Raw genomic sequence first — 23,851 nt, forward strand, 5'->3', positions numbered from 1 at the left:
CGTAGTTTGCTCACCTCTGTGCTACACTGAGACCAGCTGAGGATTTGACCCATAATAATTTTGTAAGGGGTGGAGAGGCTTGGAGACAGTGAGGGATTCTGTGCTTGGTCAATTAAATAGTGTCATTCATTATGCATTACAAATCTTTAGCTTTCAAAGATAGCCAGCAATTACCCCTACTAGTTTAAGAAGCCTGGATATACAGAACTACTTCATTTTGGTGAAATACAATTATCTTCAGACATGGAAGCAATTCTGATGGCCCCTTTGGCAAGAGCATTAAGTATCTAAACAAGCATAGAGCAGTTTTCCAAAACATAATTTAAATGGGAGTAAAAAAAATCAAAAGAAATAAATACAATATTCATTGAATACTATTTTCGTGTAAGTTATTAGAATAATTGTTTTCATACTATTAGTGTAAACATTGCTTGTAAGCAACAACAAAACAACTATTTCCTGTATAAGATGTTTCTGCTTGTGCTACTAAACTTTACAAATGAAGTGAAATTTAAGCTTTCCAAATTTTGAAACATCTTTGAGTTACCAGTAATGAGAATATCAAGCCCGTTTTCTTTCTAGTTTCATAACTGGAAGTGTTTTCAGTTGCACAAATACATTGTGAATGTAAATTTTTCAAAATATGTATATTTAAAATTACATAATAGTAATGTGAAGGGGTTTGATTCATTCCCTGTACTAATATCAATAAAGCTAATCTTGTATTCAGATCAAGTATATGAACAGTCACCATACCAATGGAATCTAAGAGATCTATATGGTTAGATAGTTTTTTTTTTCTGCCATAAGTTTAATTTAAAGTTGCTAAAATTTAGTGTAAATCAAGATCTGAAGAAATCTTTTTGTGAAGAATGGGAATTGTGTAGTGACTAACCCTAAAAAGAAAAAATATTTCCAAAGACTGTTAAACAAGAGAGTTGTGAGTGCAAGCACTCGTGACAATTTTGGGGGTATTGATCTCTGTAGAGGAGACCGAAGGAGCACTGAATAAGATGAAGAATGGTAAGGCAGCTGGCAAAGACAAGATAACTGTTAATAAGATCACGCAGTTGGAGATATTGAAGTAAAGCAGTTTCACAGATTACTGTGTGTTTGCTGGGATCAAGCTAGGATACCAGATGACCTGAGAACGGGATTGATTGTGCTTCTTTAGAAGGGAAAGGGTGGTGCAAATGATCCAAATGCCTATCGGGGCATCACCACGTTAAGTCAGGCTCTGAAAGTCCTTGAGAGAGTTTTGAAAGCCAAGGTTGAGGTTCAAGGAGGAGGAGAATATAGGAGAGGAACAACATGGCTTTAGGAAGTGAAGGAGTACTAATATTTGCCATGAGACAGAAGTTTGATAGAATGATAAATGGAGGGCTTAACTGCTATGCAACGTTAATTGATCTTGCAAAAGCATTTGACTTGGTTCTATCGGAGCTGGTTTTTAGAGTATTGAGATGGATGGGAGGGGACTACAAGTAGAGATGATTGAGGAACTGTATCAAGGGTCAAGAGCTAAGGTGGTAGGTACCAATACATGGAATTTCGGAGGATTTTGAGGTGACAGCGGCATTGAGACAAGGCAGTGTACTCAGCTTCTCTTCATCTTAGTTATGGCGTTAATTTGTAGGAGAACCGAGCTTGTGGAGATGCAGAGAAAACAAATGTATGTTGACGATCTGGCCTCGATGGCTGAAAAGAGGAACTGGTAAATATGATATCAAAGTGGGCATCTGTGTTTTTAAAGATCATGGTTTAAAGGCAGACACAAAGAAAACTGAAGTTATGCAAGTAGGGAAGGTGGTAGAAGACCTGTTCATTGAAGTTTCAGGAAAGAAGCTGAATCAGAAGAATGAATTTGTTTGCTTGGGAAGTATTCTTAGTGCCACCGGAGAGCGATCTGGAGAACTGAAATTGAGCATGGGTGGCAGTGAAAAAGCTGGCAAGAGTACTTGTTGGACTGGCAATTAGGTAACAAACTGAAAAGAAAAGTGTATGCTGTGTGTGTTTGTCCATGCTTGCTCCAGGGAGACAGTTGGTCTTAAGGAGATGGAAGAAAAGAAGATTTAGGTAGTAGAAAATAATACATCAAGGAGAATGGCAGACAAGCAGAGAGTAAACAGAGTGCACCTGAAAAAAATTGGGCAGGGGGAGAGATGAACTTTGGACTCTTAGTGATAGGCTGGTGAGCACACATTTGAGGTGGGCTGGACGTGCGATAAGGATGGGAGAAGAATGACCAACAAAGAAAGCATGGGAGGAAGAAGACAGCAAGAATGGACATGAAGGACCAAGGATATGATGGAAAGACTTTGTCAAGAGATGTTTGAGGAGAAATAGACTGGAACTCCAAGACCTAGGAACCCATACCATGGACCAGAAGGAGCAGTGAAAAATCATGGGCACCTCTGATCCTGTGAAAAAGGAGTTGAGAAGATAAGTGAAGTGAAGAATTTAGTGTTAATCTTAATCCTGGGAGTACTGAAATGGAAGTATACTCTAGCCTGTGTAGTGCTCTTGTGTTACTAGTCTGTGTGGTACTTAAAGATCTGTGCTGGACTCAAACAAAAATGGTGAATTTCCTCTGTAAAACTAGAAGTAGCAAAAATTTCTCATCGTTGTCAGTGCTGGATAGATTTTCATGTGAATTACTTAAGAAAAGTATTTTTAAATACAATGGGCCAAAGCATACCCTGCCCAGAGGTGATCATCCTCACAGTGTGAGAAGGGGATGTGGGTCCACAGAGGGGCATGAGGCATGGCTTTCCTCTCTGTCTGGATATCCCAATATTCTCAGGCCAGTCTCTGTGCTGCTGTTTCTTGCTCCTCATAGTCCCCCATAAATCCTGCCTGACAGCAAGGCTCATTCTGGAGCCACGCTTCCTACCAATTTCTCACCATTTATGGCTGTGCATTACCTCCGTGCCCAAGAGGGGTAGAAGGAGTGGAGCAGGTGCAGACACTTAAAGGAGCAGAATTTAACTCCGACAGACATTTCCTATGGAAATTTTGTAGAGTTGTTATCCACATATAGCAGATGCTCCCAATTCCATCCCCACCTTTCCTATTTCTCCCCCAAGCCTGTGGAGGTCCTCATCATAGGGAGGGATAATGCCACGTTGGTTTTGCTCCCTTTCCTCACTTGGAGTGGAATTTAGCAATACTTACTTACCCTCCAAGTCTGTAGCCCATGGCCCACCACCTCTGGACAGGTTTTTCTGTTGGAATCCTGTATAAATGGGTATGAAGTTCTATAGAAACATACAGACAGGAAGTTATATATGTTAAATATGTTTGTTTGCATTTAAGCTTTATATAAAATGAATAGAAATATATATGCTATTTGAGTTGCATGTAAATATATGGAAAAACCTGACATTTTTGAGTTTCCTATAACTGGTCAAGTTTTGCCATTTTGATCAGCAAATTCAATATTCTGGCATGGAAATCCCAAACATTGGGCAAAACTGTGAACCTACAGTTCCATTTTCACAGCAGAAACAGCTCTTTGTGGTGAAGAGACTTCTGCCTTTGAGAATTGATGTGTCTTCATTACACAGACAAATAAAATCTAGGGGATATAATATTGTATTCTCTTTAGCCAGTGAAAATCTGAATTTATCAGCAGGAAGAATTTGGTTTTGTACCAAGCAATGCTAATACTTCAAACTGTACTAGACCATATAGGCTTTAGTTGTGATCATACACCCAAGTGTAGCCTTTCTGGTTTGCAGCTGTGGATGGTATTGTGCTGCAGCAGGAAAAATTATCCCTCTCTGTTGGCATCTAACATTAGAGATTTTCCTTAAATTTGAAAATAATGTAGGGCCAAATTCTGTTTACACTGATCACATAAGTAATTTCACTGGCTTAAATGTATTGTTGTGGTTCAAAGGGACTATTTTATGTGAGCAAGGCAATTAGAGGTTAGCTCATAATTTGTATTTAGACTTAATCTGTTTTTAAGAATGTGTTTTAATGTAATGATTTATTGACGAGACCATTTCATTGCTATTGCCCAGGTTTAACTCATTACATTGATTTTTTTTTTTTTTTTGAACAAAAAAATCTCATTAAGTGGAGACTTTGTATAAGGTTCAGTGTTTAAACTTTTCAGACAGAAAGAAAGATCGTAGCTTGTTTGTGTTGTGCATTCAGTGGTCATTTTCAGTACTGTATTTTAAGAGCAGTTTACTGTACTTCAAATATAGAAACTGCTATGCTTCCCATCCAGTCTCTACTCATACCAGTCACTAGCTCAGTATAATCCAATACAAAACGTCTTTCTTTAGAATGCTGATATTGCAGACTGTCTTGTGTACTGAAATGTTACTAGGCTGGCAAAGCCATAGAGCAAAGCACACAAACACAGACCTGTAAGAATACATTTCCCAGTGTGTTGTGTACTGCTTGCTATGGTGAGATCTCTTAAGTATTTGGTTATAAGGGCAGCAGTAGCCGGTTGCTCCTTTACACTGTGTCCGAATGCAAGGAAGAATTGGTGCTGAAGTCGCTAATCATATTCTCACCAGGAATCCCATTCTTTCATGGAAAAAGTACAACTGCCTTTTTCAACCAAATGAGGCCCTAGAGCCAATATCTAGCTTCATCATCAATCACAGTTAGGTCAGTATAAATACAGAAAGTTTAGAAGGAAAAAAAATTTTCATTTCTTAACATAGATGGATGCTGCAGTCCATTAAGAGGTGGCTGATACCCTTCTCCTTCTCTTTCTCTCTTCCCCACCTCCTCGTCCCTCCTATACTTTAAATATTATATGTTAAATATTCCAGAGGAGTAATCAGCCATCTTTTACTGGCACACATGTGAACAAAAGGTAGCCACAGTTCAGAACAATAATGTAAATCTAAGTGTAGTTTTGATTCTGAATACTATGGAGAAGTTGGCGTCAAAACAGAGTTATTAAATACCTCTATACAAACTAAAATATAAAAAAAATCCTATATAAAAACAGGTAGAGGGGTAAGTCAAGTAAAGGTTACCCTCTCACGTAAATCTTGCATTTTTATTTCTATTAGATTTTGTGTAAGAAGGCTGGCTAAATTGCTTGTTAGCGGGTCTCAGGATTCCTTATTTGCATCTGTTTACAATTGTTATGTGGGATTTTAACTTTCAATTTCTCAATTGTTAGCTTCCCTTTTCCTGCTAGCTCTAACCGTACCAGACCTCTAGAAGATGCAGTGGCTTCTTGTACTGGTCAGTTGTTTCAGCATTGAATAATAATGTTCACATCTTGATTTTGGCATAATCTCACCATTATGGTAAAAGCTGTTTTCTCTCTTTCCCCACCCCTCGCAGCCCCAACCCTCCAGTCATACCAGCATTTCTGCAAAGTCTCTCTTGTGTATTATTTTGTTATGATTGGGTAAGACAAAGTTTTTAAATGGATTTATTTAATAAGTATCCCTGTTGAGTATCTGGCAGTCTTGTTCCATAAGATCTGCTCTTGCTCTAAGTTTTTCTCCTGCCTTTTCATAAAGCCACTTTTCTCTTTTAACTCTCTTTCATCCCTGGTATGAACTTGATGTGCCAGAACCACAGTACGGGGCTTTTGATAAAGTTTAACCTTTAAAATACTGATCTTTCCAGAATGCCAATCAAACAAATGCTTATGTGGATGTGTGATTATGTCCTACTGTATGTCATAATTCATCAAGTTGAAAGCGCAATTCTCTCTCTCACATTAGTTTCCTTTTGAATGGTTTGTCTGTTTAGCAACTTCCCCTGATGAATAGCAAATACACATCTATTAAGCAAAAGAAGATACAAAATCATTTATTTGTAAAGTGCAATAAATGTTGAAGTCTTAATTACGTGAGTGAATCTGTTGAGGAGACAATTCACCAGTTGGTTGTAATTAATCTTCTGTGGGAACTGCTCTTGCTAATTAAAGAAACGTGGTGAAAGAAAATACAACCATTTGAGACAGAAATAAACAATGGATGCTGCTCTTTAAATGTTCCATGTTTCAACAACCCCACTGCCTCCAGCGGAGTTACTTCTGATGTTAATTAGGTGGCCCTAAGGTAATCTACACTTATGGCAGCATGCAGAGTACGCACACTGCATACCCCAGCTAGCACAGATCTAAATTGCAGTGTGGATGGTGAGGCACTGCTTAGGTGAGTAAACTGCCCTACATGCCTGAATCCCCAGGGTATATATACCGTATATGGCTCTTTACACAATCAACCAGTGCCCCAGTGTCTACTCTATTGTTTTTAGCAGTGTACTGTCCGGCTGCTGGAGCGTTTGCCCACTGCAGAGAACGGCAGTGATTGATACATGTTCTTTCCATACACTTCAGCATTGCTTAAGGAAAGCTATTGCTAGGAGGGTGGGGAAGGGGAGTAGACTTTATAGGATTCTAAATTGGTAGGTTTCTGGCCTTAAAGTATGATCAGTAGCCAGAATATGGCTCAATTCTTAAAGCATTAAATAAGTATCAGGAAATCTAGGGGAAAATGCGACACTATCTCCTGACAGAGCTTGGAAGCATAAATCACTCTTTAATAAAAGTGTGTGTTTTACAGGAGATGGTGGGATGGACAGGGGATGGGTTGATCTATTTTATACCTTATCGCGAAGAATTGAGCAGCACATGTCTCTTGGTGTTTTTGAAAAGGCCTCTGTCTTGCAAATGTCATTTCAGCTGTATAGGAGTGCAGGGCACTTCCCAGAGTTATGTGATGTGGTTTTATGAAATGGCGGTAACAAAACAATTGACTGCCTTTTTCTTTTTAAACTGCTAGAAACAAGACTGCCAATGGGGATTATCGAAAGGAGCACAGAGACAGGAGTCGCAGTCCAATAGAACGGGCTGCTGCCCCAACAATGAGCCTTCATGCCAATCACATGTATGCCTCAATCCCAAGCTTGACCATGGATCAACCTCTAGCACTGACCAAAAACAGCATGGATGCAACGCGAACAGTCAGCATGACACCTGCGCTGACTTCTGTGGAACGGCAGCAGGTACTTGTCTTCTAGATGGATAAGACTCTCTGGGTTGTTGTAGGAAACCTTGCTGTACACACATGTATGACTTCCCAGACATAAGCAAAGTATGTTATGAATTACAATAGGTAGGCAACAATACTGTTCAGGCAAAACATGGTTGGTTGTCGGGTTTTTTTATTTATTTATTTAATTTGATTTTATTTGATCTTATTTTTAAGTTTCACAGTTAATTTTGTTAAGATTCAATGTGTTCCATGAGATAAATGGCTGGCTGTTTGAAAGCAAATCGCTTCCCTAAACTCTCTTCCATTCACCCACATATTTTATATTTTGATAAGCTTGTAAGTGCATGTGTTTGAATTAGAGATGCAAACTTATTGAGCGATCTGATTCACTGTGTTCAAATAATAGTTTGCAGGGCTCTTAATAGCCCTAGATAAAACTGATCAACTCAAAAGCACTAAGGGCGCTCCACTCTCTTTGAGGATGCCTATGTGCCTTTGAAAATCTCTCTGCTGTGGCTATACTGAAGAGGGGAAGGAAAGGAAAGAAACATGAAAAGAAGAGGAAGAGGCTGGAATAACCTACAACTCTGTAACCCAATGAGATACAGATTGCTGAAAGGCTCTTCTCATCACTGAATTAAAGCCCCACCCTGAATGCAGAAAGTCATTGAACAAATTTAATCAGCGTGAAAAGGTTTATGTGTGGAACTAATGACACCATCTTCTCTGTACATAGTATGTTGTGCCATTGTCTAATAGTGTTCCCCAACTATTATTGGAGATCTCTTTCTTCTCCATAATGGCTTTACTTTCCACCCCATGCCACATAAAGGAGAAGGCGTGAAGCAGGTAGGTCACACAGTGGCACACACTTGCACAAGCACGGAATTCTAGTTCTGTCGTTGTTCTTTGTCAGTTTGGGAGCAACATCTTCTTTTAAAGAATCCCTGCATTGTGAAGAGAGGTGGATTTTCATGCATGCTACATAATAATCCCTCTCTTTTATATGTCAAAGCCACTTTCACCCCAACACCATAGCCCTTCTCTCAAGTGGGAATCAAAAGCCTCTATCTTGTTCAGCCAATGACTTATTAAAAGTTGTACCGTAGTGAGTTGTGGCTAGCTGCAGCATGGGAACATAAGCTGGCACATGTACCCAGCCATTCCTTGCTCCCCTATCATGATTTATTGCAAAGAGTAAATCCATATATGTGGATGAATCTTTCAGTGGGGAACATTTCCACTACAACTTACAAATAAGCTTTTGGCTGGATGACCAGCTCATATTTTATGGTCGGTGCGGTGGTTTTTCTCTTCTCCCTTTTGTAGACTGGCACTGCAGTTCTTTCTCTACAGCTTTTGTGCAGGCATCCAACCAGGGCTGTTATTTTTAAAGTCTTGCTGTGTGGAAATGGCCTGACTGTCCCTAGGTTTGCCGCTATCTTGTATAACTCAATGTGCAGATTCTACAGCTATTGTTCTATGTACAACAGTTCTTCTCTGCCTCTTAACAGTTTGTTCAGTGATGACAGAGAAGGAAGGGACAGGCTTCCATTGACGACACTGGCTCTCTTTGATAATATCACTCTTGTTTCTCAACCTGGCAGCCAGCACTGACATACTCTGCTGTTTCTTATGAGGTGTTTGTACTGGATAATACCCAAGCACGCTGGCCAGATTTTTGTTTTGTTATCTTTGACATTTTGAGCTTAGTTGCAATCTAGTGTCTTGGGGAAATGGGATGGTGAGGTGAGGCGAGTCCTTGCTAAGATTACAGTATAGAAACTGTGTATGGAAAATAGCAATAGGAGGCTGTGGCTTGATTACACCTTAACCAAGTTCATACAACTGTAATACATGCTCACGTTTCTGTATCTGCTTCTGTGTCTAATGTGGCTATAGAAACACAGGTTTTGGCCAGTGAGGTTCAGCAACTGTAGTCACTATGTTACTAATTCCTCTGTACTTCTCATTTTAATATATTCACAGTGGTAATAGGCAGTGCAAGCACAGGCATTCTTGTGAAGTCTGGAAAAGATGCAGACAGAAAACTCATTCACCCATAAATCCATTCTTAAACTCATGTAGCCATATATAGATTTTTCTGCATATGTATAAAATACAGTTTTTTGGAGAAATATCATCTTAGGCAAGGTGAAGAAACACAGTACTGCCAACTATGCAGCATGTAAAATGAAATCTGTGTCCACTGTGCCTTGCGTACAAAGGAGTCAAGTAACTGAAGCTTTCCCCCCGCTATCAATGCAGTAGGATGTGAATGGACATTTTAGCTCATTATGTCTAGAAAAATAGTGAAAAAAATAATATTGCTTTGCTTTATGTAGCTGGCATTTGACTCAGAGAAACTTACTTTGATCTTGCAGTGAAATGAAATCTCTGTTCAGTGTGCCTAAACTGAACGTATTTTAAACAATGAAAGCCATTCCCTCCCCTGGTATTTCTCTTTTCCACTGACTTTCTGTTGAGGATAGGTTTAGTACAGTTTGCAGATCGACTGATTGAGAGTGAGGCATGAACTGAAAATTATTTGCCAACTGCGCTGATTCAGGCAAGCCAAGTCATGTGCTCCAGAAATGCAGTATTCATGTAAGTTGGGCATAGCAAAATGAACTTGCATCATAAAATATACCAAAAGTTTTAAGCAAAAATATTTTAAAGTGTGTGTGTTTTTCATCACATCTTTCTTCAGGCAGCCACCTAGAGAAACCAGGACCATTCCTTTGCATAAGGCGCCCCCCCCTCCCCCTTTTCCACTGAATGTTAAACTGAAATGACTCAGTACTTCAGAAATGGACCAGTTTGAAGTTTTTAATAATGGTGTTACCAGGGTTGCCCAGTGACAACAGTTTTGGGGAATTGCATGTGTTTTTGGAAGTGGAGAAAGGGTGTTGCTTATGAGGCAGTGCTGGAAAGCCACAGCAACAGAAGAGGTATGGCTTCTTGAGCCAGAGAAACTTTTCCGAGCCATTTTGGTCTATTTCTGTTCCACTGTTTTCAGGACTCCGATATCGCTTGGAGTTTTTTTCTACTCTTCATGCTTTACATCAATATAGGGAGTAATGCACAGGATTGAGAATTCATGATTCTGGGCGAGTAATTCAGCTGATCTTATTGCCTCAGTTTCTTCAACTATAAAAGTTAGGTTACCTAACTACTAAGGTTAACCTATTAATAATGTTTGCAAAGTACTTCAGGTTCTTCAGAAGGAAGATACTGTGGAAGCTTTACAGCAGCTAATAAAATTCCCCCCAGTATGTTGTTGACAGTCAGTTCTGCACTACACTCACACCAAAGTGAGATCAAGACTTTGTGTTTTGATTAGTTTAAGTGTTGAGATGCAGTCCTGAAAGAGGAGAGCTTGACTCTTTTAAAATGAGAGAGACCAATATGAGGAGCCTTGGTATTTTACTTAATGAGAGAGTTAAAATGAGTACGTCTGCTGTGAAGGGAGGTAGGTCAAATTCTACTGCATGCACAGTCATTTTTATGATGTAATTTTATTTTTTATCAGGATATTCAGACCTTTGTCTTCACAAATGTTTTCCAAAAGAAAACATTCCAGGTTTTGTTCTAATATTGCAGTATCATGTACAGAATGGGATTTGCTGTGTGGCGTATTATTTTGGCGTTAATCTACTATATTGAATTAGATATTTTAGGGATTACTTGTAGCCAGATAACTCTCTCCTCCTCTCTTACATAATGAAATGTATTTGCTCACAGCTGACAGGCCCCCGCTAAGATTATTTCAGTTAATGTGTGCTTTTAAGTGATGAACAACTGCTAGCATTGTCTGTACCAGTGACCTTGCTGAATAACAATTCTGTTCTTTTCCCTCTCAGAACCGTCCATCTGTAATCACATGTGCCTCTGCAAACAACCGTAACTGTAACCTCTCCCACTGCCCCATAGCCCACAGTAGCTGTGGTTCAGCCATGCCAGCCAGTTATAGAAGACCATCGAGCAGTAAGTTATGCTTCACCTTTTCTCTCCTTTCTTGGGGCTTTGAGCTTCAACATTCCTAGATGGCCAAATTATCCAAACCTGTTTTAAAACTTCACCATTTGTACTGAATAAATGGCAGGGTTTGGGAGCTATGGCTTATTGTATCTTGCAGTAGATATGAATGAGGTAGCCCTTCTGCTACAGTCAACTATGTGGAAGGGCTTTTTATTGTGATCACTTTCCATCCTTCTAATATAGAATTATGGGATTCTATGTTTATCACTAATTTCCGTATCAAAATGAAAACAAGTTTTTTTCTTTTAGCTCTACAAACTCTACCTAGCCTCAGAGAGCCACGCTGGGTTCTCTGCATTCCACAGTGGTGTTGCAGAAATGTAACTGATTGGAAATTGGTAGACAGTTCTGTTGATGTGCAAGATGGAACAAAATCCAGCTTGCTCCCTCTTAGCTGTGTTGGAGCTGCAGCACTAGGAGGAATAAAAAGCAGTAAAAATATGGGGCCTTGTGTTGCAACTGGATTTGTATGGGCAGCCCCTTGTGCAAGCAAGAGCACCATTAAAGGAGTTTTGTGCCTCAAGTCAGTGGGTGCCATTTCTAAATAGTTATTTATCAAATAGTGGCAACAGAGCAGGGGCACTGTTTGGCAAAGGTTTTAAAAACAAGAATAAACATGCAGCAAATGGAGGTGGGCATTAAATCCTAAACCACCTTCTCATGCCCTGTAAACTGTCTAGGGCAGTGATCTGTTTGTAAAGCAGCATGCACGCTTAGGGAGCCTTCCTTGCCCTCCACTCACTTTGCGCAGTACAGGCTTCCCAGGCTCTCCCCTTACTGCACCATGGAATGGTTATGTTTCTGCTATGGACACAGGCCTTTGCAACTACAGAAGGCAGGTTTCACTCCGGATTGATGATGCTAGATGTACTCTCAAGCTTCCTCTTTGTGTATAAATGCAGAAAGGAAGCTACCTTCTTTGCTTGGCAGTCTAAACATTCCCCCAGTGTAGGTTTCTACTTTCAGTTCAATTAGAACAGGGCTGGGCAAACTACGGCTCGCTGGCCAATTTAATCTGGCCCTCAAGCTCCTGCTGGGGAGTGGGGTCTGCCCCGCTTCCACACTCCAGCTGGGAAACGGGGTCAGCGGCTGCTCCGCACGCGGCGGCATGTCCCCTCCCCAGCTCCTGTGTTTAGGGACAGCAAGGAGGCTCCGTGCGTCGCCCTCCGAACCCTTCAGCCCAAGCCCGGAGCACTCTTCTACACCCTAAATCCCTCATTCCCAGCCCCACCGCAGAGCCTGCACCTCTAGCCAGAGCCCCCACCCCAAACAACTGAATGCCCTGCACCCTGAACTCCTCATTTCTGGCCCCACCTCCAGCCAGAGCCTTCATTCCCCGATTTTGTGAGCATTCATGGCGCTCAATACACTTTGCTCACCCCTGATTAAAATTTTTGTTTAAATCCTTCAAATTTTCTGTGTTAGTGGTGTGAGCTTGCTCCACTTCATCCATCCTCCTTTAAAAGGAAGGGTTAAAAAGGAAATGTAAATGCCTTGCTCTCTGGATGGCTCCCTTTATCCCCCTGTTCTTATCTTACATGGTGTGTTTATTAGGCAGTAAACATAATAAGTAATATTTTTAAAAGCAGCCAAGTCCCATTTTCAGAAGTGATTTCAGTTATACCAACATGCAAGTACATCTACCAAAATAGATATTCCCAGATGAGCATTGGAATAACTATACCAGTGGAAGCACCTTTATAGGGACATCGGGTCTTTCTTAACCAAAATAGGTATACTCGTACAAAATGTATGGGTGTAGACCAGGCCTTAATTACTGTTGGACTCAGGAAGAGCCTAAGTTACTTCAGGTGCTTTTGAAAATTTTACCCAATATAAATACTGTAAATATCAAACACCTGAATATGCATGCCTTTCTGAGATATTAGTTTCATTTCAGGGCAGGGATAAGAAATAATTAGGGCTGTCAATTAATTGCAGTTAGCTCACACACTTAACTCAAAAAATTAATTGCACTTAACAATAGAATAACCACTGAATTTTATTAAATATTTTTTGATGTTTTTCTACATTTTCAATTACAACACAGAATACAAAGTGTACAGTGCTAACTTTCTTTTGTTTATCATTTTTACAGTACATATTTGTAATAAAAAATAATATAAATAGTATTTTTCAATTCACCTCATACAAGTACTGTAGTGCAATTGTGAAAGTGTAACTTACAAATGCTTTTTTTTTTTGGTTACATAACTGCACTCTGAAACAAAACAGTGTAAAACTTTAGAGCCTACCAGTCCACTCAGTCCTACTTCTTATTCTGCCAATTGCTAAGACAAACAAGGTTTTTTACATTGATGGGAGATACTGCTGCCTGTTTATTTACAATATCACCTGAAAGTGAGAACAAGCATTCGCATGGCACTTTTGTAGCCAGTGTTGCAAAATACTTACATGCCAGATATGCTAAACATTTGTATGTCCCTTCATGCTTTGGCCACCATTCCAGAGGACATGCTTCCATGCTGATGATACTCGTTAAAAAAAGAGAGTTAGTTAAATTTGTGACTCTACTCCTTGGGGGGGAAAATTGTACATCTCCTGCTCTGTTTTACCCGCATTCTGCACATATTTCATGTTCTAGCAGTCTCGGATGATGACCCAGCACATGTTCGTTTTAAGAACGCTTTCACAACAGATTTGACCAAATGCAAAGAAGGTACCTATGTGAGATTTCTAAAAATAGCTACAGCACTCAACCCAAAGTTTAAGAATCTGAAGTGTCTTCCAAAATCTGAGAGGGATGAGGTATGGAGCATGCTTTCAGATGTCTTAAAAGAGCAACACTGATGCAGAAACTACAGAACCCAACCACCAAAAAAGAAAATCAGCCTTCTGCTGGTGGCATCTGACTCAGATGATGAAAATGAACATGCATCGGTCTGTACTGTTCTGGATCATTATTGAGCAGAACCCATCATCAGCATGGATGCATGTCCTCTGGAAGGGTGGTTGAAGCATGAAGGGACATATGAATCTTTAGTGCATCTGGCACGTAAATGTCTTGCAACAGTGCCATGCGAACGCCTGTTCTCACTTTCAGGTGACATTGTAAACAAGAAGCAGGCAGCATTATCTTCTGCAAATTGTAACCCACTTTGTTTGTTCGAGTGATTGGTGACCAAGAAGTAGGACTGAGTGGACTTGTAGGCTCTAAATCGCTTGACAGCCCTAGAAATAATACTGATTTCCTCCTCCCTGCTGGTCCACACTTTCTAGACAAATCTGCAGTATGCTTCCCATTCTGACTCCCAACAAAATATAGGATCAGATGAGAAATTCTTTTCAGATTGGAACAGCTGCTGCATTTGCACAAGTTTTCCTCATTTAAATGATTATTTGTGCTCAACAGCCCATTGTTTTGAAAGGAATTGGGCAGGATAAGACAACACAGAATGAGATTTTTAACCTATTTTTAAAAGCTTATTACCAAGTTTTAAAGTATATGTACAAAACCATGTATTTTTTAACACAAGAAGGTTTAAAATGATTCCTCCTTTATTTACCTGCAAAGATCTGTTCTCAGATGCTTGCTTTCTCCTACAGTGGGTTTTTATGTTACTGATGCGTAACGCAATGCAGAGTGTTCCTGCCGTTCACTGACTTACTTGAAAAGTGGAACCTTGAACCTAGTTCTTGGCAGCTACTGTAGAAAGCATTTCAGCTTACCCATAAGTAATTCAGGGATTGAGCCAAAGTCCATTGACTTCAACTGACTGTGCATCAGGTCCTTAAAGGATGGGCTCGAGTGGAATTAATGGAAAATGAACACTTTTTCCATGGGATTTTTTTTTCCCTATAAAATTGGACATTTAACTATTTAAAATTTATATTACCAGACTAAGGGACGTTATCAGAAAGCTGGGGGCCTCTGTATAAAAAGTGCTAGGCCAAATTTTGGCCAGTGCAGGTAACAAGAAAAATGTTTTCTAGTTTAACATTTGATCTGCTTCTGCATTTTTAAGTCGTCCTCCAATAAAATGATGAAAAAAGTCCAGCTGGTACCAAAATGGGAGGAAGGAAGAGTCTGGAAGCAGCATCTAGTAGCTAGAGTCTATATTCAAATGTTGTTTTTGCCTTGCCTGTTTTTCCCATCTAGCTACCACTGCCTGTGATCCAGTGGTGGAAGAGCACTTCCGCAGAAGCCTTGGCAAGAATTACAAGGAGCCGGAGCCAGTGGCAAACTCTGTGTCCATCACAGGATCAGTTGATGACCACTTTGCCAAAGCACTTGGGGATACATGGCTTCAGATTAAAGCCGCAAAGGATGGAGTGTCCAGCAGTCCTGAGTCTGCCTCAAGGCGGGGCCAATCTTCCCCTTCTTCCCACATGGTCAATCATAATCATTCGCCCTCTGTGGTCTCATGAAGAGAGCAGATCATCAAACTTCTGAATTTGCATGGTTTGACTGAGCTTTGAATTGTGTTGGGGTGAGGGGAGATTAGTTTTCAACACGTTTTTGTGTACTTGTTTGGTATTTGTACAAGGGTGCCCTTAAAGATGATAGCAGGAACTATTTGATAAAGATCTATATGACGTAGCATCCTTTTTTTCCTGCCTCAGTTACCAAAGAAACCTCTGATGCAAGCATCTGCTACCCATTTAAAAAAAAAAAAAGCATGCTAATCCACAAAAAAGCCATTACACACAGTTGGTTGACCCAAATGCTTTTGCTTCTATTAGCTTCTTGACACTACAATTTGCCTGGTTTGCTTCCATTCTCCCCCCCCCGGTGAAGTAATTTTGTATGTATATACTTGAAAAGAACTGTCATGTATGATTTGCACTATTGGAGGAGGACTAAAGTTGCATGGCAACTTTATGCATGATGCTAATATCCTGAAGGCAAACTGCTGAAAAAAAGGGTTTAAGTGACATTTCTGTCAGTTATTTTTTGTTTTAAACCGCTTTGGAAGGGGAAGTCTCGTACAGGTTATAGGTCTTTCTTTAGATTTCAGGTGCTTAGTGCTTGCAACTGGACTGCATAATTTACAGACCACACGGGCATTTAATTTTTTTCTAAACACTGCAGTTTGTTAGAATAGAGCTGAGGATGGAGAGTTCAATAGTGCTTAAAGATGCATGTTATGAAAAATAGCTGGTATCTATTAATGTATAGACCGTAAGAAACATAATACTTATTAGCTTTTCTTCAGAATTAGTTTATTTTTGTCAGTAACAGTCCTAGATCTACTTACTGCTGGTACAGTTGTACTCTGATTCACTTTATTAGCAGCCAGCAAGAGAGGACAGCCTCAGGACAGGCCTCATAAATGAAGCAGTCTAGAAATATATGATGCGTGGTACAGGATGCTATAGCTTTGCGCATGAGTGAATAACCATTTATGTTTGCATTACTGTCTGCTTAACATGAATTTGCTTCCTAAAACTAGAAGTCTGTGTAATCCAACTTTAATTAGCTACAGAAACGGCTACCTTTAAATATCTTGGACAACAGATTGTTACAGTTTGTGAAATATGAGCTTTAATTTTTAAGCTTACTCATAAACCTAGGCCAAGGCAGCATACATTCCTCCAGTAGAAAACTTAATATAGCAAATGATAATAAATGCAGTAATACCTGTATAAATAGCTACTAACTAGACATTAGGTAATAGAGGCAGGCATAAAAACACAGCTGTGTTAGTAATAAAAGTGCTTCTCATCTTTTTGTTAAATGTAACTATTCTCCCCCCCCAATACATTCCATCATCCCAGTACAGTTACAAGTAGTGCTTTTTTTTTTTAATACTGGGTTACCTGAAGAGACTGGTTCAATATAGCAAGTTACGATTAGTTGGAAGATGAACTACATGTGATGTATTATGGACTGTTACAGTATTGGGTCCATTGTGGCTTTTATTTTAAATTGTTTTGATGTTAAGCTATTTTAATTTGAGAAAATATCAGAAGATTGGCTCTTACTCATGTTGAGAGGGTGGCTGCTCAATTTTTTTTAAAAACAAACACCACACAAACAAGCCCCCAGTTTCACACATTTCACTACCATCTTACTGGGTAGTCAACGCTTAGCTGCTTTGGCATTCAGTACCCTACTCTCTGTAGGAAAATTGTTAAAAGAACACTTTTTTATATAGGTAACTTTAAGACCATCGTTACGCTGTGCGTAAAGAATGTACAGAGAAATTTGTAGGTATTTTTTGAGGAACAATTAATTTGTTAATGATATGTAGCTATTTAATTTTTCCCTTTCCTTTATTGTAATCATTCATTTTTTGTTTGGAGAAAAAAGTTGATCTTTTTTTGTTGTAGATTTGTCTGTAATACATTAAAAAAGTGCAGGAACACAGTTATTCTATGAGAACACTGCATTAGCATTAATAGCCACTAGTTTGTTATTGCTACAGGCTACTGAGCATTATAACAGTAAAATACTAATACTGTAGATGGACTCTGTGGAAAATGTGACTCCTTCTACATTTCTTTGTAAACACACATGTTTTTAAAGCTAATATTTTCAGTAATAGCTGTTTTACAAGGTCACATTTACTTATCTGAGATAGGTAAATGGATGTGGGGCAATAAAGATTTAATGTGATATGTCCAGTAAAAACAAATATATTAAACACAATTATGTCATGAAAGCCAAAGGGTTGGGGGGGAAAGTAAACTCACCATAATAACGCATAGTGAAGTTTCTTCACAGAGCCATGTTATCTGCTACAGTTCAGTCTGAAAGATTCTCTCCGTGTTTGTAAATATACCATTCTTTTGTGGCCTTGTTTCACCTGGGGAAAAGAAAAAAAGGTTTGGCAGGCCATCTTTTTTTGTACTTAAAAAGTAGCCTTAAAGAACAATAAAGTGCTCTTAAATCACAGGTGTGTGCATACTCTTCTTTGTAATTTGGTTAAAAAGGAAGAATTGAAAATGACCATCTTACCTTTGCTAGGGTTGGAGTAAGGGAACAATGCATCAAACTGTGATCTTTCCCTGGTAGATGGAGTCAGACCTACTAGACCTCTGTCCTTCTTGCACCCCATTTTTCCATGCAGCATATATATCCTGCTGAGAACATAGCCAGTGACGAATAGCAGTTAGGGACACGTATATGGGACGATATTGATCATACAAAAGTTGCTTACCCACCACGTTTTGAGACATGCCGGCAGAGATGGCATTGGGTAGCTGTTGTTTTTTCCCTCCGGCAAGGGAAATTAGTTGCAGGCAGGAAACACTTTCCACAGTTATGGTGGCTGCAATGGACCATTGCGTGGCAGACTCCAAAAAAGGCTTGTTCCTGCAGCAGTATTTAAGAATGCCAACAGTTTTGTGAGCACATCACTAGGGACATGTGTGCATTGGGGGGGGGAGGAGGGGGCAGAAGCACTGCCACTATAACCCATAGACACCTCCTACAGCGATGAAAGGGGTTTCTCTGTCGCTGTAGGAACTCTGCCTCCCTGAGTGGTGGTGGTGGTAGGTAAGTCAACAGAAGCATTCTTCCATCTGTCTACACCAGGTGTTAGGTCACCATAGCTACAATGCTCGGGAGATGTGAATTTTTTACAGCCCTGAACAAGATAGCTACATTCTGAATGGAGGCTAGGCCTGCAACTAGGGAAACTATTGAAATATTTTTGGCACAATTCCCATTGATCAAGTCACCGAGATCTCAGCATATCATTTCCATAGGGGACTAGAAAGCAGCTGTTCATATTTAATGCAGCTTAACAAGTAGCAGCCATTGTTTTAGCAAGAGAGAATGGGCCAGTCACATATATATCTCTGCTATACAAGCAGCGAAGAGAAACTCACTTCTTTTTTCCACTTTGTCCCATCCGTCACATTCTTGGAGCTTATCTACACTGTAAAACTCTCCCCCTGCTGACCAGAAGTATAGAGAGGAGGATACTTGTGTTCAGTACAGTTTTAAAAAATGTGGTTAAAATCTGCTCTGATCTAAGGAGGGGATTTTAGTGGAAAATAATTTGACTGGAAGCTGATCCCCTAAAAATAAATGTGCTGGTACCTGATGTTCAATAACGTTCTTCAGAGACTGAGACAAATTTCAGCTCAGGCTGTAGTGGAAGTCTGTCTGCAAAAAAGATACTGCCCTAGAAGAACAAAACAGTACAGTTATTTCACTGAGAACATGTTGCCTTAGATGTTCAATAGGAGTGATGTTAAACAGTGTTGTAAATTGTGTTCAAAGCAGCTAAACTTCTGAAAAAATATGCCAGGAATTAAGTACGCAAACATGGTTGTTAAATATTTCTGGGTGTAGGAGACTATGAGAACACACCAAAATCAATTAGCTTAATACATTTGAAAAATATCCCTTTCTGTAACTACCCATGGAAAAAGAACGAGGAGTACTTGTGGCACCTTAGAGACTAACAAATTTATTTGGGCATAAGCTTTCGTGGGTTAAAACCCACTTCATCGGATGCATGCAATGGAAAATACAGTAGGAAGATATATATACACAGAGAATTTGGAAAAAATTGGTATTGCCATACCAACTATAATGAGACTAATCAATTAAGGTGGGCTATTATCAGCAGGGAAAAAAAAAAAACTTTTGTAGTGATAATCAGGATGGCCTCATTCTTTTTGCTGATACAGACTAACACAGCTACCACTCTGAAACCTGTACCCATGGAAAGAAGCCTAAATACACAAAGTAAGTGACCTTTGGAAGGGGAGCCAGCTACAATGGTCTGTTGTCTGAACAGCGCTTTAGATAGCACTGAAGGGGTGTAAAAATCCCGATGTGCACTAATTGGCCCATATGGACCTTGCTAGTGCACACCACACGTTCTCTAGTGTGTGTTAGTGTAGTACCATATCATACAGGTTTATAATAATGTGCATTAAGGAACCACAGCAGCAGTCAACAAAGAGTATGTCTAGACTTCAATCACAGGGTATGATTGCAGAACTAGCTTTAAGCAGTGCACGCTTCTGCCCAGGCCACCTGACTACCTACCTGAAATTTTAGGGGGGCTTGTACAGCTTCACTGCTCCAGGACCCAAGATAACTAGGTTAAGCTAGCTTGGATATATCTACTTGAGCTTCAGTCACAGTCTATGATTTCAATACAGACATACCTAAAGTCATATTATTTGATGGGGCAGTCATTGCCTATTCAAGAATGAACAAACAGAACCTGTACGCAACAATATATTTAGTAACTTTATGTTACTAAAACAACAAAAACCAATGAAACCATGACGTGTCTCCTTGCCTATTGCTTGTATCTCCTTTTGGTGATGACAGCATGGTTCTGAAGAGCATTTTTCTCTTTAATTTTACTGCTGCTTTTTTTGAATTGCATCTTCAAGTTGCTATTCTATAGACCCCAAGGAAACACAATATGAATCTGCATCTTCTTCTGCTAAATTAGTTTCATACCAGAATTTTAATATAAGACATCATGGATGACAAACATATAGGCTACCCATCAAATTCAGATTGTTCTGAATGTTTCACTGGCATCTAAGCTTTAAATATTTCTACCTCTTCAAGCTGCAAAAGCAACCTTTAAAAAGCTGACAACAGGATAGCAACAGATTGAAACAATAGCACCAGGACAGGTGTGAACTTCCCCCATCTTACTGAGTGAAACTTTTATACCTCCTTAGTTGTCAAACTTGTTAACAGTGTCACTGCTGAATGGTTATCACACCTATCCATCAAATTATGCTTTTCCAGTGGGGCAGCATGCATTTGGCAAGTCTCAATATTCCATATAAAGCTGTAGCCAAATACAGCAGCAGTAACTGAAGTAAATATCCAGTGCTTGTCTACACTGCCCCGCAGTTTGGACTATGGGTGTGTGAATAGCAGCACACATCTAAGTGGTGTGCTGTGACACCCTTGTGTGGATGCTGCAAGCACAAACAAAAAGGTTCCTAGTTCGCGTAACTTTAATCCTCTTCAAACAAGACTACAGTAACTAGGATCCTTTTAGTTTGCACCTGTAATATCTACATGGCAGAGTTATAGCACAGCACTTTGGTGTGCCCTGCTATTCACACCCTGTAGTCTGAATGTTGGGGCAGTTTAGACACAGACCAAGTTCTGTTCTAGTTTGGATGCCAGCAACTTTTCCATTAGCATCTGTCCATGTCCTTACACGAGGGGATCAGATTTCACTAGAATTCCCTTTAGATTTCTTTTAACCCTGCTCCTAAATCACCCCTGTGATAGCAAAGTAGTGACTGTCATTTACAGATTATAGAAGGTTGACCATATTTTGAATTAAAATCCACAATGGCTGTGTGAATGGTGACTTCCCCCAATATCTAAATACCATGGCAATGCAGAAAGCTGCCTGTCTAGCACTTTCATGACAAGACATGTAAGAGGGACTTTAAATGGCCTGCGTAAGAGTTCTACTCACCAGGGCTGGCCCAGTCATTCTCAGCTGAGACGAATCTGCTTCTTGTCATTATTTTTGGTTTCAAATCCCACCATTCCTCAACAAGGATCTAATCTGCATCTTCCAGCACTACAGGAAACTGCCACTCCAAAACTGAGGCCCCTGGTTTCAGTTAGGCCATCTCCTTTAGGGGAGAGGGAGAATACTGACTGTCCGCAGATCCAAATATATATTTAACTAACAGCATGTCATATGTACTTAAGGGTTTTTCTAAAGTAAACACTTAATCAAGGCCTCCCAAGAGGACAAAGCCATGCTAGATATAACTAGTTATCTATACTGTTCATGCACACTCCAAGTCCCACATCAGAGAATGCACCTACAGTAACTCCTCACTTAACATTGTCCCGGTTAACGTTGTTTCGTTATGTCACTGATCAATTAGAGAACATGCTCGTTTAAAGTTGTGCAATGCTCCCTTATACCATTGTTTGGCAGCTGCCTGCTTTGTTCACTGCTTGCAGGAAGAGCAGCCCCTTGGAGCTAGCTGGTGGGGTCTTGGAACCAGGGTGTACTGGCAGCCCCTGTATCAGCTCCCCTAAGTTCCCTGTGCCCCATCTCCACATAGCAGGGGAGACACACGAGACAGGGCTCAGGACAGAGGGAGCTTGCTGGCAGCAGCTGTTAACTTCCTGATCTTCTTAAAAAGGCAATATACTAAGAGTGGGGTCAGTGTAATTACAGGGGCAATGCGTGTGTGTCTCACACACACATATGCACCACACCCCACGACTTTAGAAAGTGGAGGGAATGGTGCGCTCCAGTGGGATAGCGTGGGTTCAGCATCATGTTCCATTTCCTCAGGGAATTTTGCAGCCACTGCCATGCGTCTATTGTGTCTCCTCCCCTCATTCTGCAACGTGTGAGGCTACGTGTTAACCCTTGAGGGCTCAGCCAACTGCTAGTTCATCATTTAGCAGCCAGGCATTCCCTGAGAAATGGCCCATGCTCTGACTCCACCACCTCAACCAAGCTTCACAATCATTGCCGTGTACAGTATTAAATTGTTTGTTTAAAACTTATAGTGTGTGTATATACATAATATCTTTTGTCTGTTGAAAAAAATTTCCCTGGAACCTAATCCTCCTTTTTACCATTAATGCTTATGGGGAAATTGGATTTGCTTAATATTGTTTCAGGAACATAACTACAATGTTAGGCAAGGAATTACTATATTTTAACAAGGTCAAAGTAATAGGAGTTGTAACTATCCCTTACTGGAAGTTCAAATGGGTTCTCTCCTTTAAATGTGTTTTCCTGCATCTAAAAGGAGCAACAGTCTTTAGTTGTGGGTTTCATTTTTTGTCATGTATGGATCGCTAACTAATAGCTCTCTTGTCATTCAGTCCTAGAATGCTCCCTTCTGGTTCCATTGGGCTCTTTCCCATGACACATGCACAAGGGGGCCTGTGTATCCAGGGGGAGGAGAGCAAGTACTAGTCACCATGTTTCAGGGATATATGCTCTCCTTGTGCAGGAAAGGGGAGAAGTTTATAGCCATGTGGGGGGCATAGCAAGTGCTGCCTTCAGGCCTCAAAGAGTCAATGGAATCCATAGGTACGTATGGATCCACTGTTCCAGATCTCAGGGCCATTTGGTGTGCACACAACTACTCTGTGAACCTCTTTTGCTACCAGCACATCTCACTCACTGCCATTAACACCCAAGGCTGCAATGTAGATGTACCCTAGGTCTCTCCCTCTCCTTGTTATTAACTCATTTAGTATACACCATTGAATGTCATCTTTGTTTCTGAGTCAACGGCCATTTTTTCCAGTTTCAGGACAGGTTAACTGACTATAACAGAGGCATTCTCAGTGTCTTTTCCTAGATTAGGTTTGATTTTTCTGGTTACAAGTTTTACAAGTATATTGATTTGCATTTAATAAGTTTTCTTGCCCCATTCCACTGACTACATTTGACCATCACGTTTGCAAAATTAATATACTTTGAGCGCAGTGCTTATTAACACAAAGGCCTCTTTACACTGCCCTTCCAGAGAAAAGGGATCGAGACATGGTTGCAAGTCACACTGTCTAGGTGTTGTAAAGGGACCTTGGTGTAAATGAGAATCAGGGTTCCCTCTCTTCCCAGTTCCATGAAGGAAGCTCTCCTGTTACCATGTGCAGGGCAATGGCCCCCTTTCCCAGATCTGCTCACAATTACTTAGTTTTACCTACAGACTCGCAGCATAACTTCCAGAATAGAAAATATTAATGTAACCATTTTTTAAAAAAAATATCAGACATGGTTCTTACTGGGCAGGCACAGAAATGCAGGGCTGAGAGGGACCTCAAGAGGTCATCTAGTCCATCCTCCACACGAAGGCAGGATTAAGTAAACCTAGACCTCCCTGACAGGTGTCTGTCTAATCTGATGGGGATTCTACAA

The 23,851-nt window shown here is 40.2% G+C and overlaps 1 protein-coding gene across 6 annotated transcripts in view; it reads left to right on the forward strand.

The window, feature by feature from the left end:
* VGLL4 (vestigial like family member 4) overlaps window positions 1–17,890 on the forward strand; it is a 152,575-nt gene extending 134,685 nt beyond the window's left edge. For all 6 annotated transcript variants that reach the window (XM_048857616.2, XM_048857617.2, XM_048857615.2 and 3 more), the window contains 3 exons: window positions 6,780–7,002; window positions 10,856–10,979; window positions 15,154–17,890. In XM_048857616.2, the coding sequence (XP_048713573.2) occupies window positions 6,780–7,002; window positions 10,856–10,979; window positions 15,154–15,422 (616 nt within the window). In that variant the 3' untranslated portion in view covers window positions 15,423–17,890. The remainder of the gene's footprint in view (window positions 1–6,779; window positions 7,003–10,855; window positions 10,980–15,153) is intronic.
* The last annotated feature ends 5,961 nt before the right edge of the window (window positions 17,891–23,851 follow it).

The sequence above is a fragment of the Caretta caretta genome, chromosome 7 (genome assembly GCF_965140235.1).
Source record: "Caretta caretta isolate rCarCar2 chromosome 7, rCarCar1.hap1, whole genome shotgun sequence".
NCBI lineage: Eukaryota > Metazoa > Chordata > Testudines > Cheloniidae > Caretta > Caretta caretta.